The 17,978-nt window shown below is 40.7% G+C and overlaps 1 protein-coding gene across 4 annotated transcripts in view; it reads right to left on the bottom strand.

The window, feature by feature from the left end:
- Window positions 1-2,630: 2,630 nt before the first annotated feature.
- PPP1R9A (protein phosphatase 1 regulatory subunit 9A) overlaps window positions 2,631-17,978 on the bottom strand; it is a 148,953-nt gene continuing 133,605 nt past the window's right edge. Inside the window, exons 16-20 of one of the 4 annotated variants that reach the window (XM_049798824.1) lie at window positions 16,102-16,300; window positions 13,404-13,523; window positions 11,493-11,516; window positions 10,120-10,302; window positions 2,631-9,188 (exon numbers count right to left, since the gene is read on the bottom strand). In XM_049798824.1, coding sequence (XP_049654781.1) covers window positions 8,976-9,188; window positions 10,120-10,302; window positions 11,493-11,516; window positions 13,404-13,523; window positions 16,102-16,300 — 739 coding nt within the window. In that variant the 3' untranslated portion in view covers window positions 2,631-8,975. The remainder of the gene's footprint in view (window positions 9,189-10,119; window positions 10,303-11,492; window positions 11,517-13,403; window positions 13,524-16,101; window positions 16,301-17,978) is intronic. The other 3 variants (XM_049798827.1, XM_049798825.1, XM_049798828.1) reach the window with 3 other exon arrangements.

The following is a 17,978-nucleotide window of genomic DNA, read 5'->3' on the forward strand; positions in this document are numbered from 1 at the left end:
GAGAGCGTCTGCTCCACCCCGAGCCCCCACGCTGCAACCGGCTCGCTGGCACAGACACCGCGGTGTAAGGCACGTCCCCGGGCGCAAGAAGTTGCGCAAGATTTAAGGACTGGGCCAGTGGCACGCCGGCTCGGTTGCTGCGCCCTTCCCGATGGCAGCAGCTTCCCATTGCTGCCATGCCAGGCGACTCTTTCAGCCCCGCGTAGCAATAGCGGTTGCTGGTATCTGTGATGTTTTGTATACAAATAGCACGTGCTGCAGGGGGCTTGCGATGAGTAGAGGGGGAGACTTGAGCCTCAGGGTTAACCATGTGGCTAATTGACCTTGTCTCTTGGGCATGGCCCTGCACTGGCAGGTCTGCGCACAAACTGTGTTCATAGCTCCTCTCCAAAATGCCCAGTTGATCTGAGGACTTGAGCGCTGCCCGGGATTTCCCGTCTGCCTGTGAAGGCTTTGGTGACAGGGACTCATCTGTTCGGATCACCGTTTCCAGCCTTTTGCCAACCACGGCGTGCAGACAGCCCTTCCACAGAGCAGAGCCGGCCCTGAACGAGGGCGGCTTTTGTCTCATCCCTTTGCCGGACTTGCCTTTGGCATCAGCTGACCGCACCAAGCACTCGAGAATGTAATTTACCGTAACTCTGGCTTTGCCGCTCCTTCCTTAGCAACTTCTCTCTCTGCAGGACATTTGCGGTTTCCCTGGGAAGTGTTGTGCTTTCCTGCAGGAACTTGTAATCCATTTTCAGCCTTGAGGAACAGACGTTGTTCCCAGAGCCCAAGCAGAAAAAACTGCTCTGAAGGAAGTTCTCACAATAAGGTGAGGTTGGGCTATTAACTTGCTTGTGATTAGCAATCAATGTCCTGCACTAGTGTTTTAAAATAATTATTCTGGGCTTGTGCCACTATTTGTTCACACGTAAATTAAGTGCCATCTTCTGAAGAGTTAGCATTCTGCAGCAGTGGCAGTAACACAGCCGAAATACTGACCAGTCACTCTGCGGGTCCTGGATTTACTCTGTGGTTGTAGAACTGTAACAGCCAGCAGTTCCCTCAGCAGTGGTAGAAGTCACCCATCGAAACAGTAATTTCACATTTTCCAGTAGCTTAGAACGTCTTCAGATGAGCAGATCTACATGTTGTTGCATCTTGTCAAACTTCTACCTTTTTGTTGGTTTTGGCCTTTCATAAAATAAAGAACGTGTTCACCCATCACTGGCGCTTTTTTTTTTCCCTCTTTAATTATTCCTGTACTGAAGGTTTTCCCAGCAGTCTGCCCGCAGACAGAAGCATGTGCAAGGGACGGGCCTTATCTTTTCCTAAAGCATTTGAGAGGAGAGAGCTCATAGGTAGGACATTGTACCTGCTATTACCAATAGCGAAATTTTGAATTTTAACCTGAGGCAAGGAGGGTTGGAAGCTCATTGCCAACATCCTCTAAGGGTGTCCCAGCCTCGCAGCACGGAGGTGGAAATGGAAGCTGGGCCACCGTGCATTAAAGCGGTGCTGGGTAAGACAGAAGCAGCAAGAACACGTTTTGCAGCAAAAGCAATGCTGGGGTGCAGCTTCCGTGCAGTAACAGCGGTGGAGGAAGATGCACCTCAAGCCTGGCCTGCCAATTACAAGGTAACGTGCACAGGGAAAATCTGGGCTTGCGACCCAGCGGAGGACATAACCCATCGTCTTTTACAAGCTGTAGAGTCTGGAGCAGTTCTGGGCACTTCAGAAACCAAGCTGCACAACGTGCACAAGCAACAAGGACATACGTATAGAAGGCACTAGGCTTAGGAAGCTGCTCAGTAGACATATCTTATGTGTCAGTCGTGGACTTACAGCCTCTTAATATACCTATTTTAATTAAGATAATAATTTTATAGATTGAGGATTCTTTTGTCTTCTTGCAGGTGGTAGCCATATTAGCAGAAAGTGAGATTTATGATTCAGCCACTGGGAAACACAGACTGGGTTAGACAGATTAAGTGCAGAGTATTTGGCCTAGATTCTGCCAGATGTAAATCCACCGAAATGACTACACAAATTGGACAGTCTGTGCCCAATGCTTTTCCCTAATTTAATACTTTACTAAAATCAAATATATAAAAAGACATATTAAACACGTTCAGCAGAACTGCAGTACTTTGACTGTATAAAATGCCTATTATAACTAACCTATGCTTGAGTGTAAGCCGGTAAAATATTTTTATATACCAAAACTAATCCAGGTCTTTTAAACAGACAAACATTGACCAGCATTAGCATGAAGGCAGTCGGGTTTACATCAACCTGCAGCAAAAGACTGCACGCTACGTTTCATCTGCATATGAAGAAAAAAGGCCATTCTCTTTCCCCGCTCTTTTTTTTTTTTAACTTCTTTTTACATAATTACAGATTGCAAACAAGATCCACTCAGAGGCCTGTGAGTCATGCCAATTTGGCCAAGAGCTGGATTAAAATAATCTTCAGCACTGAGCAGAAGGAAGGAAAGAACAAGCAGGGCAAGGTCCATGTCTCCATCCTGCCTCCCCCGCCCCAAGTCTGACCCACGCAGCAACAGCTGTCCAGTTGTGCTCACCATTTATTATTTCTTCTGGAAGGACCAACACATGGGCAGGAAAGTGAGGAGTCGATACAAATTCTAATAAAGATTCAGGATTTCTCATTTTATTGCATTCGTTGTCTAACAACAATAATACTCATTGGCAAGAAATTTATTTACACTAACAAATTAACTTTAAACCACAAGGCTTTGTTGTTTGTATTTAAACTGTAAGAATAAGAAAACAAAGGACCACCATGATGTTTTGTTTTGATGTCTCCCAATAACTAAATATTAATGAAAGCTATTTTGGGGAAAACTCAACAATCTAGAGAAGTTTATATCAACCAAGCACAAGAGAACAAGCTCAGACATGGCACTACTGTGTCTTTCATGCAGATGATCAGACACCAAGATGTACAAACAAAAAGTTCAGGATAACATGCACTTCATATACATTTGACCTCTTTAAAAAAAGAAAAGGAAAAAACCTGAAGCGCAACCACCTCTTTAACCATATAAAAAGAAACAATGTAAGAAGCCAATTTTTACAGTGAGCACAGTGCATTTTAGTCTTTTAGCTGCCTGGACTTCTAGCAATATGTCTAACACTTGTCAGTGACCAGTGAGTTACCATTGCAACGTGACTGGAAAATACGAAAGCGGTTGTTTGGACAGTAAATGCGTATGGGAAAGTAAAGAGTCAGAAGAGGTTCACTGTGCACTCCCCACTTCCAAATGGGCTGGTTACTCCTTACGTCTGGTGCCCTGGGATCCCCCTTTCCTTCAGATGCTTCTCCACCGGGGCCTGAACCCGCTTCCACTGGTGTCAGTGACAAAGCTCCCACTGGAAACCCGGCAGGAGGCTCAGGCTCCCGGGTTACGCGGGTTGGACCTGACCTCATGAGCTGCAAGCCCTCCTCACTTCTCCTCGCTCTGGAAGAAGAAACCTGCCTAACTCAACAGACCAGGTTTCACAAACCCTACAGCTCGTTCTTAACACAGTCCAAACTTCCCACCGAAACAGACGGCTCAAGGCACGACTGCCAAACCTTCCAGTAAAATGCTCTTTTTTTAAATCATTACTTAACGCTGACAGCAGAAGTACCAGTTAGTACTGTCGGTTAGTAACAGAAAGCTCATTTTATGATGAGGGATTGGAGGGCTCAGTGTCATGGCTAAGGTCTCACGGCTTTGAAAAATCAGTTGTACAGGTGGAAAAAGTACAGTAAAATCCATACAGGAGGTTAACAAAAGGGACTGTGCAATCTGCAGGTGACCCACACCACTGTGGTGAGTTAAGTCAACTCGGATGTCACGCATAATCCTGCCCAAAAACGAGCTGCTGAAAGAGCTCCAATAGAAAGCAAAGTTAGGGTTAAAAATATAAAAAAGGGTTTCCTTCCTAGAATACTGACACCCCAATGCTGCCAACCTCCCACCCCAAAAAAACAACCCAAGGACAACATGCAGAAGGACCTGCAGAGGACCATTCTGTACACGGTTCTAACAAAACTTTAAAATCTTCTGATTTGCAAAATGCGTAAAACCCCACAAGAGTGAGCAAAGCTACCAGCACAGACAGGGGTGAGCACGCTGGCGAGACCGAGGGGCAGTGCTTTGCTCCTCCGAGCTTGCGGGCAGTCCCGTGGACCTGGAACGCCCAGAACTGCTACTAGTGCAGTGTCAATCTGTATGAATATCCATGTATGTACATATGTATGTACACACACAAAACCATACATATTTATTTAAAGAGCGAATCAAGCCACAAATCGCTTCAACATTTCTAGAAAGACATTGATTTCATTATTTTCAACCACTAATTTAACAAAACTAACCCAAAGCCATCTAACTGCTCTGTGCACTCTTCCCATTTCGACCATTAAAGAGTTGCAACTTAACTAAATATGTGCTGCTTTTTTCAAACATCTTGGTTTTTCAGTGTTTTGGACAACAACATAGGTTTCCTGAGGTTTTCAAGTGAGGGAGAGCACAGAATGAATGAAGTGCTATTAAAAGGGTCCAGCCCCTCTGTCACTTTGTTTGATGATAGTGCAGGGGATGAGGCCACATCAAAAAAAGAGCAAAATCGGGTTTTACTTTTGCCTTGACGATATCTTTCTCTCTGTAAACACACAACTAAGAAATCAACATGAAGACTTAATTCTTGCAAACTTCCCTAAAATTTCAGCACCAAGAAACAGTACAGACTGCAGTGCAGATGCTGTGAAGAGCTACAGCTGAATCTCTGCAAACCTTTCCTTTTGATTTTCAGTGTTGTGTCGGTACCTGAACAGTGCTTTTTGGCCGTACCCAACTAAATGCTGATCCTCTTCCTTCCTACTGTAGAACTAGATTCTGCACTATTAACAACAGTGGGATTTCTTTATCTGACTTAAAAGTGGAACACAATTCATTCACAAAAATCACACAACATTGCCCACCTCTTACTTGCCAGCACGTGAGCTAGGAGGTGAGGGTGGAGCAGCTCAGGAGGACAGGAGGCTCTGATGGAAGCAATGAAGTATGAGGAACCCTGATGCTCAGTGTCAAGAGCCTGTGAATGTCAATGAGAGCTGAGGACTGGCAAGCTTCAGAGGAAAGCTGCTCAGTAATTCTAAGAAAAGCTCGATTCCTGTGGTACCCCTGGAGCAGACTAGAGTCATGGCACAACAGATGCCTTTGCAAAAAAAAGTAAAAAAGTTAAAAAAATGCAAAAGCCTTTGTATACACTGAGATACAAACATCACCTAACTCTGTTCGGCTTTTTATTACTGACTTCTGTTCCACTGTGCAATTCTAACCTATCATCTAGAACAGGCTCCACTTACAGTGACTCCCACCAGACTTGCTCAGAGCGGTGGGTGAAATGCAAACAGCAGTGGGCAATACTCTGTGCATTGCAATGAACAGGTTTGGCTCCTTCCTCACGCCCTGGTCCTGATCTGCCTGGGCAGACTGAAACTGAATTGGGAGTTTTAACACGGAGGTAGCACAGGTGCAGCACCCTACCACATGGGAAAATACAAGCTAGAAACGAGTAATGTCAGTATGTTTGGCTGATTTGGACAGAGCAATGAGCCACCACTCTCTCCACAATCTCAGTATAAACACTAGGTTTTTTAGGACTGAAGTAACCTGCAGTGTTCTATCTTTTATTTTCTATTTTTCAGAGTTCCATTTTTTGCTAACTCTCCTTTCTTCACCCTTTCAAAGGCTTGACACATTCACAACCTGGCAATACTGCAGCCATGAGCAGAACTAGAGTTCACAGAACTGGCCTACCACAATAACCAGGGAGAAGTTACTTCACCAGCCTGCTCTGGTCACCCAGGTGTAAAGATGACACAGACGCACGGCAAGAGGCGTGGAAACACCACGCTGCCTGCACAGCAGTTTAAAGGTGGCCAGGCGAGTCAGCATACTCAAAATTGCTTTAGCTCCACAACTAAATATGCAAAGTAGGCGACAGTTACATTTGCAGGTGAGCCGAAAGAAAAAGTCTTTCCAGTCATTTAGCATGGAATATTTGTTTCTTCTTATTACATTAAAAGCCCACATTAGTCTGACTTGGCATTGGTTTATCGGAAGTTTAAGTTAAGAACAATGAGACATCCATATCTTTTGTTTCATACATGCCATTACCACATGATGTCTGCACATCCCAACAATCAGTTACCATACTTAATAAAAGAAACCACATAAATCTCTTTTATCATGGAAAAAGCAAAACTCTTGACATTGCTCAGTTTGCTTAGTTTTCATGTGTTGACCAAAATGCATTTTATGGTTTTATTTTAAATTTAAGCTACCAGGTTTTTAAGCTACCAGGTTTTTTTAAGTTAGGTTTTTGTTGGGTTTTTTTTAGTCTAACAAAATAACCTTACCACAAAGCAATACCTCCCCCCGCCCCCCCCCCCCCCCCCCAAATACTTAAAGGACTTAAGTCGAACTAGTTATTCTGCAGAATAAGAATCTGATTTATGAAGAGATTAACTAGGCACTGTTCTAAGCAGCAAGAATGAAAACTCAATATATAATGCCAAGCAGTTTGCTCAGTTTTCTAAGAAAACAAAGAACATAAAACAGGGACACCACCTTACATTACTATGTACAACCAGTTAAACGTTACTACAATGTAAACATAATTTAAAAAGAAAATCATAATCGAATGCATTTATCAACATTGTATTTAAAATATTAAATTTCCAGTTTCTTCCAGGTAACTTCTCTTACTCAAATATAAACTGATAACCTCCTAAAATAACAGAATGCTAGTTTTACAAGGCTGTTAAACAGTTGTATGATTTTTCTCCTACAAAGAGTGCAGAAAGATTCACTGCAATGTGGAAATCTTGTTAGCAGGTATATTTTTTTGGCAGTGGTCTATCTCAGGAAAAATACCACAAGCCTTTAGAAATACCAGGAAGTATCTTTTATGGCAATTTCATTTTTACATCTGAATAAAATATACATCAGAAACTTGTAGAAATTGGATTTGGAAGGAAAAATAAAGCTAATGCTAAGTAGATCTGTTGTGTATTAATTTTGAATGAACTAGGCTCTCTCAGTTTACAGACCATTTTACACGTCAAAGAAATTATCAGGATCAAGAGAAATTTAACTATAAACTTTGCACACCAACTGTTTCAAATCTGATCTTCAGAGAACTTTACAGACACAAGTCTGAATGCTATAAAGTACAGAGCGGAAGAGAAGCCAAGCCAAACAAAACCAAACATTTTCTTCAAAAGAATTCAATATTTGCATTTTTTAGGCTGGCAAATTTGTAAGTTCAAGATTCTAACTTTGCATCAACATCTTAAACAGCTTACGGGTTGGTATGACTAGACGAAGACTGCAACTTCCAGAATGCATGAAAGGGAAGTGACGTTTCTCAACTGTAAATGCTGCTACGTAGTTAGCTTTGACTATAAAGCAGTAAGGTAACACCTGTAGCTTCTCATTGTGGGTATTTGCTCGTTGTCTGCCCATTCTTTTGAAGAAATACGGAATATTTTAATACCGCTCTTAAGAGGCAGTAACACCATGCACTGCGAGCTATACACTGCTTCGGTCATAGTCAAAACTACACAGCAGGCTTTGCTGATGGCCTCATATACCAGGAAAACAGAAATCTCTGAAGGATGTAATACAACCACTGCTAAGCCATCAAAACATTCTACAGCCTATGCCCAAAAATTCAGGTTTTGGTGGGGATATTCTTTAAACGCATTAATGAAAACAGTTAATATATGGCAGCTTTAGATTTAGTAACCGTCACCTCCATGGCAGCATTGATCTTAACAGCAGTGTACTGAATTTAATTTTAACCAGAATCCCTCGTCTTCCTCTTCTTAAAGTGCACTTCTGTAAAAACTGAAAATCTTCAGCAGACTCAAGTTTGATAATCGTTTCTAACAACAGCTTCATAAGAGCAAAACACAAAGCTTATTCTCCCAATGCTTACAGGAGAATGAATCTGAAGATGTGGTGTTTTTCTTGGAAAAAAACCCAAAACAAAACCAAACCAAAACAAGCCCGGTTTCCTGTTCAAAACACATGAAAAAGAAAGCAGAGTGTGCTATAAGAAAGTTGCCTACACACTGGGAGCACGATGAAATTTATACAGATCTATACTCTGTGCTCTAGTTAGAAATTCATCCTTGCTCAGGTATCTAAAGGATAAATGTTATCCTCAGATTTCTGTGTAAACCCACGTTATCATTTAAGGCTTTGCCTCCTTCCTGGATTAATTATTGTACAGTTAACAGAAAGAGTTTCACCTCCTGTCTTTTACCCAGGGGGAATACTGACTCTCCTGTCTTTATCTCCAGTGTATAATAAGAAGTCACTGAACAGTTGTGTATCCAGAGCAGTGTTGCTTCAAGGTACTGATGCAAGATGAAACTTACTCCAGTAGATGGAACTGAGTATCCAAACACCATAAAGAAGCTGAACTTCCAGTTAGAAAGTTAACTCTTATCAGACAGAGCACAACTGCTTTTATCCAGCTGAAGAAATATTCACCAATCGTTTTGACTGGCCATCCTATTCAGAAGAGGTGAAGCAGTGGACCATGCTCCTCGGCATCATGCTGGTTACTGAAGTGACCAAACACATACAGCTCAATAGAGAAGAGTAGTTTGGAAAGAAACACTGCCACACAAATATGAAATCTGTTAGCTGTCAACAACAACAAAACAAACCGAGGGGCTGGGGTTGTTTCACATGGCAACAGCAACGAGCGTGAACTGCATATGCAGGAAAATAAAACTACACAATATAAATTTCCCTAGTCAATCTGTGTATAGCCCCATTTCTTTGTACACACTCTTGTGTAATGAATACAAGAAAGCTGCAGGGGCACCAGGGTGGATATGAGTTTCTCTTCCCTTGAAGTGCCTCCACTTTGCTAACTCAGCAGCACTTCTGCTTATCACTGCTCATTAGTGCCCTCTGTTGCATCTGATGAAGACTTGTCTGTTTTCTTCAATTTCCTCTGCAGTTGCTCTTGTTCCTTCTTCCGAAGCTTCTCCCTTTGTTTTTCCATTTTCTCTTGAGCTTTGCGAGCTTTCTCCAAGGATGCTTTCATTTCCTTTAGCTTTTTTTTAATGATTGCTCTGTCCTGGGAAGATGTCATACCAAGAGCCTGAGGTGGGGAAAATAAAATTAAAAAAAAGAAAAAGAATTTAATACAGTTTAATCCATCACAATTTTTTTCATATTCTAGTAATAACTCTTCTTAGGTAGAAGACTAACAACTAAGCAAATCTGAGACAGACTCAGGTACATTACTGATGTGTAAGTAATATACTTCTGTACTATTTTCCATGCCTTCCACTTCTAGAATATTAAAGAATTAGAACTCATTGCCACCACCAATGTCGATTTCATTGATCAAATGAGGCAGATAAAGATTAAGCTATTTGCCTGAAGTCATCTAAGTCTACAGAGAACAAGACTTCCAATTCTCACTGCTATGCCTTAGTCAAAAGTTTGCTTGCTCTCTTCTAAAACACCTAGAGTTAGTGAAACACCAGCAAAAAAATTCAGAAAGGAAACACCAAACTTGGACTTTCAGATCTGCTGAGTTTCCCACAAACTCCTTCCCGTAATTACTTTTGAGGAAAGTAGGCTTGTATTTTCACTACAAGAAACAATGCATACTTTATACATCAAAACTGTATTTAGTTCTAACATAGTACAACTGGTACCAGCTTATGCCTCCAGTATCCCACTAATCCAATTTTCAGTTGCTACTTCTGATGTACGTTTATGACAAATATGTGCATGCAAATACCACTTACACATGCTGCTATATGATTTATGCGAGTACATTACATACACCCAGTGTTTTCACAAAGCAAATACCCTCTATTTCTGAAGCTTCTGAATCCAAGTGCATATGGGAATTTCTTGAAGTGTTGCTGTGGCTTTATACACTGTGTTTATTATTCTAGTCTATCACTACTCCACACAGAGGGATTCACTGCTTTCTGGACGAATTCTTACTTCCCTTAAGATTACCTAAAGTGACAACGAATACTACAGTTAGTCTTGAAGTCCAGTCAGTCAGTTACCTTGAGCTTACTCCCATCCAGCTGAAGGAGATGCTCCCCATTAATGTTTTGGGCACTGAATTCGGAAACATACTGTTCAAGGTTCAGGCTCATTAACCAGTGGGAAACCTGCTGCACGCTCCATTCCTGAACAGCACGACTCTGACACTGACTGTGCTTAGGAGACTGTCCATCGTCAAGGATCTGTGACAAAAACATGCTCCATTATTACTAAAAGAGTAACGCGGACGAGTAACAACATTTTTCTGTACAAACCGCCAGCATCAGAGCAGAGGTATCTGGACTATCTTTACACTACAATAGCAACAATTTTACACCGCTATATTACATCTGTACCTAACCAGATAATCTAAGAACTGGGGCAAGGTACCCAAAAAGCCTTCTATCTATAAACAGAAGAAAAAGGAACTGGCATTCCTTTTATTCCAAACAGGGCCTGAAATGGCCAGGTGGCACAATTCAAAACAGGTATGCTCTCACCCCCTCGCAAGATTTTTATCCTTCAAATTAGAATGTTTCTAAAGGATGCAATGAATTCTGCATTCTACTTCCCGGGCTCATTCCCAGGTCTTTATGATGTGTTTAAGCTATAAGTCAAGAAATTCAGGGGGAAAAAACCCTCAGAAAACCACTCTAAAGTTCAAAGTGATGACATCAAACAGCCAGCGAGACTGATACTACCTATGGAGGACTATGAGATGACACAGAGGAGCGGTAAGGAACACACAGCGATCCCACAGCCCCGGCCCTGCTCGCATCATGTTGCGCTGCTGCGGAGGGGAGCACAAACGCAGCACCAGGAGGGGCAGGTGGGGCGTCAGCTGCTGGAGCAGCCCCGCGTCCCTGCTCTGCTGCTTTATTCCACCCAGGGCTGTGACAGTGGGGCCTGAGACAAAAGCTACTCTGTCCCAGCTGTGGTCAGCAAAGCAGCTGCTACAGGCTGCAGCAGCTGTCTGCTGTTAGAGCAGCTTTTACACTGTGTTAGATGATGCTGGGAGCTCCCAGCTTCTGGCTCTCCAGTTCTCAGGGCTGGGGAAAAGACGGTTTAAGCGGTATCTCTTCCTTCTCCTATTGCCCGCAGGAGCTCAGTACAGATGATGCTTGGCCTGGTGGATTTGCTCTGATACCGACCCTCCTCCCCCTTGCAGCATACTGCAGAAACTGCAATTTGCTATGGCCTTGAAAACTCTTAGCGGAAAGGAGAGGGGAACTCAAGACAAGGAGAGAGGAGCCAGTGACATCTGCGTGTTCAGCTTGAACAAGGGGGTTTGCCACACAACACCATAAAACAAGAAATGTGAATCTGCAAATGAGACGATACGCTGCCACGCGATGGTCACACGATTCACCACAACAGCACACTAGTATCTCACCTCATCATCAATCATATCCAGGCTCTGAGTGAGGGAGCAACAAAGAAATGGGAAAGAAAAGCATTATAGAAACAAAATACAGAACATGTAACAGCATGTAAAAGTTCAGGCAAGGGCAGCACCAAGATTTGCAAACAGATATGGCTACTCAAAACCAAAGAGATTTCTTTAAAATAAAATTATTTCCAGAAGCAGAGAGGTTATGTTGAAAGCTCAGCACACACATGATTTGGCAGCTAAACCTGAGACTGTGTCAATGAAACCCCCTTGGAGTTCCTGGTCTCGACACCCTAGAACCGGTGGGAACCTTCCTGATGGCTCCAATGCCAAAGAGCAAAAGCTCCTTAATTAAAGAACAACCTGCAAGAACGGGGTTCCCTCCCCACCCTTTCATTTTTTTCGTCTCCTTCAAATAATCATGTCAGATCTGCCAGAGAAGCCTGAGTGAAGGAGTGCTTGCAGCAATACGCTATGAAAGGCTGAAGAGCAACGCTGGCCTAATCCCCTGCCAGGGTGGTTGCAGAGGTTTCCACTGCAGCTCTCGCTGAACACGCTGCCTGATTTGGAGGCTGCAACTTGGCACACGGCAGAGGATGGAGAAAACACATGCATTTTTATCGACCTGTTCAGGCTTGATATTTTAGAAGTGATAAAGTAGAGAGCTGAACAAGCAAAATGAAAGCATTTTCAAGCTTTTAATTCAATACCACTGGGAACGGGGCATTGTTACAATAAAATACATAATATAAGAGGAATGAAAGATGGTAAGAGAGTGAAATGTATTATCAAGATAGTACTAATGCTAAATACAGTGTAAATGATTACTTTGTTGTTTTCAGTAATTCATAGAATATACAGACCTGTCAGCACTCTCCTATGATGTTATAAATTTTTGCCCTTTATTACCTGCAGTAAGTAACCTCTAAAGAATGGTTGGGTTTGTAGACTTGCATTTTGGCAAATGGACTTGCATGGAACAGCTCTCATTCTTTAAACCCATGCGAAGCATGCAGGCAGTAATAGAACAAACCTAATTATCATTAAAAAAAAAAGACATAGATACTTCAAGTTCCTCCCCTCTAGAAAAAAACCCTGGCTCAAACTTCACATGAAAATGTGAAGTTCTCATGAAGTGCTTGTAAAAGAAAAAAGGCACAGGTTTCCTGAGTCCAGAGGACATGTTGTCAGCTACTGTCAAATTGTGCAACTTCGCTGACAACTGAGTTACAAAACTAGAATCTTAAGAAAAGTATTTTCAATATATTATATCCAGCTCAATTATGTCACCAATTTACAGGGTTAGGAATGCTTTTTCACATTATCGTTGTTGGAAAAAACTCTGGTTTGAAGTAACTGAATTCAAATCCACTGTGCAAAGCAAGCACAAAGAACGCGAAGTGGATTAACACATATACGTTCTGATCAATATACATACATTCAGGTAGAGTAACACACAATTACTGCATGTACAAGTCATTATTATTTTGAAGTATCAGGGTAAAAATTAGTCTAGGTGAAGGTGCCTTACATCTCTGCTATATTTACCAAACTATATGTTTATCACCTTAAAAATGTCTCAACTATGTCTAGTTTTAGTGTATGTATAGATATACCTATGGGTCTGCATGTACATATTTAGAATGTAGGAAAAATGTATTGAAATACGTGAGGATATAGCATCTCTTAGGAAACCAACTGCATTCTACTTTCCTACAATAATACCATAGGATCTTTATTTCAAGTCATCATTATGTGAACAAGAAAAATCATAATCTAGAAACCAAGATTAATTTTCTTCTCCCATTTTACCACCTAAAAAAAATCCCTTTATTGTTTGAGTAATTATCAAGCAAAATGCCACGGGAGAAAGAAAACAACTATTTCCCACTGTAAACAATTTCATCAGCGTACCTCATCTGACGACAGTGCTAAGGAGTGCGAGAAACCTGGGGTTTTAGGTTCTGCTCCTAAACCGCTCAAATCAGCTGAACTTGTGCTGCTGGGACTGAAATCATCATTGAACGTGAAATTCTGTGGAGAAAAAGATGAGTTAGAATGAGCAAACGATCTCACATGTGCACCTAAAAGGGAAATTTGCTTTCTGTCTTCCAGGTTGGCATAGTTCAGGAGTGATTTCAATCATATACCGAACCAGTTACAATACACATGAGGAAGCCTAATTTTTAGTATTGTTAATATTTATACATTACACAGTATTTTTACCACTGTGTACTTCAAGAGACCCCTTTGCCACCTTAATGCCTCAATGAATAGCAAAGGGGTCTGAAAGCAATTTCCAGACTTCCTCTTAAGATGCTGGCTCTTATCCTGGAGCTAAACTGCTGCTTCCACAGGTTAAGCACTAGCATTTTACTGTCCTCCAAATATTTAGGACAAGCATAGCACAGGCAGCAGCACAAAGAAGAGGACAGAGGATTAATTAGCAGAGAGAAGTGAAAACTGCTATTGAAAGAGCAAGAAGAATATCCTGTGAATCCATTTCTGAGTCCCAAACAATCTCCTAGAAAACTGAAAGGATGCTCCCTCTTTGCCTATAGCTTTAGAAAAAAATGAAATTGAAAGTAAGAGAGATCTTTGGATATTGAATGTTATTTACTGAACTAATAACCATAAAACAAACCCTGTTTTTTCTTAACAACGCAATGACAGACATCACACCTTACAACAAAGAATAGGAAAAACGTGCACATATTTTCCAGGAATACAGCAAAATTACCATCAGAAGAAGACAAAAATTAACAAGTATTTCACATTAGAGTGAGAACCATAAAAATCCAAAATCTATAAAAAATTAAGGACACCATGATATTCCATTTAACTTCAATATACAATTGATGATACAGAGACCCCTAATCTAACATCTAAATGGTATCAAATTCAATTCACCTTTGACATTCAATTTAAAAAAATAGATCCAAACATCAAAACCAAAAACAACACTAAAAAAGTTATCCTTTTATCCTCCCCGAAGATATCTGACCTATCTTTCCTGGCAACAAGAAGTATTCAAAAAATATCGAGTGTTGGTCCTCTTAGTTTTGCTGGAAATCCAACTAAATATTGGTATCACACTGTGCTTTAAAAACCTGACTAGCAGTACAGAAACTGTTAATTTAAGAGCTTGCCAACTTTACAGAGAATATAAAAATGTTTTTGTGGTAAGTCTTCTCATACCTATGTTTAGAATTCCTGTTCTGCTCTTCCCAACTCTTTATAGAGGAGCTTCCTTTATAGGCAAACTTTTAGCCCCCACAGAGTTTGTAGGCCAGGAGTTCAACAGCTCTACCTCCTGTTGTGTGAAGAACATCTTTTTCTTTTTTAAGTACTCTGATTTTTATTTCACCTCTATTTTGTGCAAGCTTTTCAAGTCTTTAAAATTTAATTTTCCATAGGAAAAACACAAGATAGCCAAGGCCTGCTAATAATTATGACAGCATGACAAACTTCCCCTCCAAACCTCAACCTAATACTAACTGTAAAAGGGGGTGCTTTTTTCCCCATTGGATAATTATTTTTATACAATGTTTCTTTAAAGGCACAAATACTATTTACATGTCTAATCCTCATCTTACATTTTCAAAAGAAACCAAGTAACTGATCAGTTTCTCTTTAATCTGCAGATATTTCACCTGTGGTCTTCTCTATCAATCTAATTTGGACTTGTCAGCCTTGTGTTGCTCCCCCTACCAGGTAACACAAGCACAGCCATGACCTTGCATAGCTTGGTGCACAGCAGAAGTAAGGTATCACCAGCTTTTGGCACCAAGAGAGTAAGAAATGCCTGTGGAAACTGCTGTTACGTACATGCATATGTTTGTAGGAGACAGAGAAATTAGATTTCGGATTCATATTCCTGTACATAGGGTTGAGAACCGTATCTGTTTCTTTTTACTGGACCAATATAAAAAGTCAACTGCTACAAGTTCTAAGAAAATACAGGCAGAGAAACACTTTCTAGAAGTGAAAATAAACATGAAAAAGCTAAGTATGTTACTATAACTAAGGGTTATTTAAGGAGTTATCATGCTGAAACATTCATGCACATAGAAAGAAATCACACAGATGTATTAAATTGCAATAGTTCATATTTACAGTTCAAGCATCTTCATATAGAGAGAATTAAATCCAACATCCAGCATGCACAACAAACAGATTTCATTATTGAGGGAAAAAAGGCATATGACTGACAGCATACAGCATTTCTTCACTTGCAAACACCTCATTGAACATGGGTAGGTATTCCCACAATCAGTCCTGAAGAATGCAGAAAATATCTGTAACTGAATATACAAATCTAGCATTTGTTCAGTGGATCCAAATGCTAATTTCCACTGGCACCACTTGCTTTTGTTATGGTACACCACACCACAGTTAGTTTACTGAATTACTGTACATTAAGACAGAGTAAAAAGGTAAGAATGTGGAATGGTACAATGACGGATGTTCTGTTCGGATGAGCTTTTACCGTACAATGAACGCCATGCACTGTTTATTGTAGTAGTCACATATTGGCCTGTTCTTTTTCCAGAAACATGAAGCCAATTATGCCACTCAACACAGTGGGAATAAGGTAGTTTTTATTTTCTACCTTTGACCCTTTTTTAGCTGGACTTATATTTTCAGAGGAAGGTTCAGTTGAGCTGGTAGGTGATGGCAGGTTGCTAGAAGAATTGGATCCCTTGCCACTCTCTCCATACCATGTGAATGGTACACAGTGTGGGAGAGAGGAGGATCGCTCTGCCAAAGATTTAGTGCTTGCTGACTTCTGCAGCATCTCTCTGGTGGTCCTGTTTAAGAGAAAGGAGCAGGAATATGTGTTAGATTATAACATAAGAGAAAACAAAATGCTACAGAGGCAGTTAATTGTAAAAAGAGTGACACTCCCTGTTAACTGTGACTAAAGAACTGAGTGGCACACAGCTAGTAGGTGCATGCCTGAAATCTCTCAGCAAAAGAAGAAAAAAGTGGGTTCTTTTGATACTTTTTCTAACTCAAGCTCTCTTAGACAACACACACCCAGCAAACAGAAACAGACGCCAGCTGAAAATGCCTATACTCCCACCGCGTGGATGTGAACCAGCTCTAGTCAAGAATCCACATGTTGTGTTGGTGCATTTCTGAGCCCCAGTGGAATCTCAGCATGATTAAATAGATTAGCCTCAGCACTGACCCAAGTGGGCTCTGGTTCCCGGAGAAGGTCTGGCTTGAATTTCAAGCACAGACAGAATGAATCAGGTGCGTCTGTATCCATCTGTGGAGATGTGCCTTTGTTACAACAGTTAAATACTAATAGAGTATTATTATCTTAATTTTAAAGTTATCAAATATTAAAAATATTAATACAGAAAACTTAAATAAGCACCTATGTGATATTATCAGCTTCTCTCTTTGTAGTAGCAGATTGCAGTGGATAATGTGATCAAGACAAAGGTAACAGTTATAAAATAAAATGCCTAAATTATTTGCTGAATATATCATGTCAACAGGACAGTATGTAAACTAAAAATAACTACGCAAAGTGTCTGACTCAAAGAACATATGCATATGCCCTATTCTCATATTATATATTACTGTTCTAAGAGCATTAAACTTCCACTGGTCTTAGCAGCCATCAGTAAATTGCATGTATGTAAACCTCCCCTCAACTTCTACCACTAGAGCTTTGTGTATTGTGAAGCCTCTTCTCTGTACGAATGAAACTGAGGTTGTCAACGGGCCCCGTCCAAGGAAGCAGAAGAAGAATGCTCCCTCCCTTTAGCAACATAAAGAAAGGTAGATGTATCTGATCCAGTCCTGTACCCCTCCCTCATCCTCTAATCTTGCTTGAAAGTAGCAAATAAAAACAAATTATATTGCCCAAATTACCTAGCTTCAGGCAGGGGAATATATGCTTCTTATTTAAATGGGGAATTCTATTTACACATCCTGAGTGCTGTTTTTTGGCAATGGCAAAACAATGCATGCAGCATCCATCTGACAGCATGATTAACTCTACATCAATCAGTTGCTGTAATGGACATAATTATAACAGGATGCTGTCTTTTGATCATCATCTGCCTTCTTTCAAGGAGTTTATACAGCTTTGGACTGTAGAGAAAACATCCTCACATTTCTTCTGAGGCAAATTCTTCAGTGTTAGTAACAAAGGAAGTGACAACGGGTGTTTAAAAAGTTATACTGAAATAGTAACATTCCAGTTGACAGAGGCACAGTGAGAATTACAAATGCTTATAAATTTTGACTTTGCAAGCAGTATTAAACTTTGTTTTTAGTAACTGTATCCAAACTCAGAAATATTAACAATACAAATAACTGATTTATCAAATGGTCTAATAAGCAACTGATCTCTATGCCGAGATCTGCTTTCGCTAAGGAAGATAGCTATAAGATCTCACAAATGTCTGTAACATACTATGTTGGTATACGGAACACATCAACTTCTTACAAACAAGTATACATTCATTT

Source organism: Accipiter gentilis, chromosome 4 (assembly GCF_929443795.1).
Source record: "Accipiter gentilis chromosome 4, bAccGen1.1, whole genome shotgun sequence".
NCBI lineage: Eukaryota > Metazoa > Chordata > Aves > Accipitriformes > Accipitridae > Astur > Astur gentilis.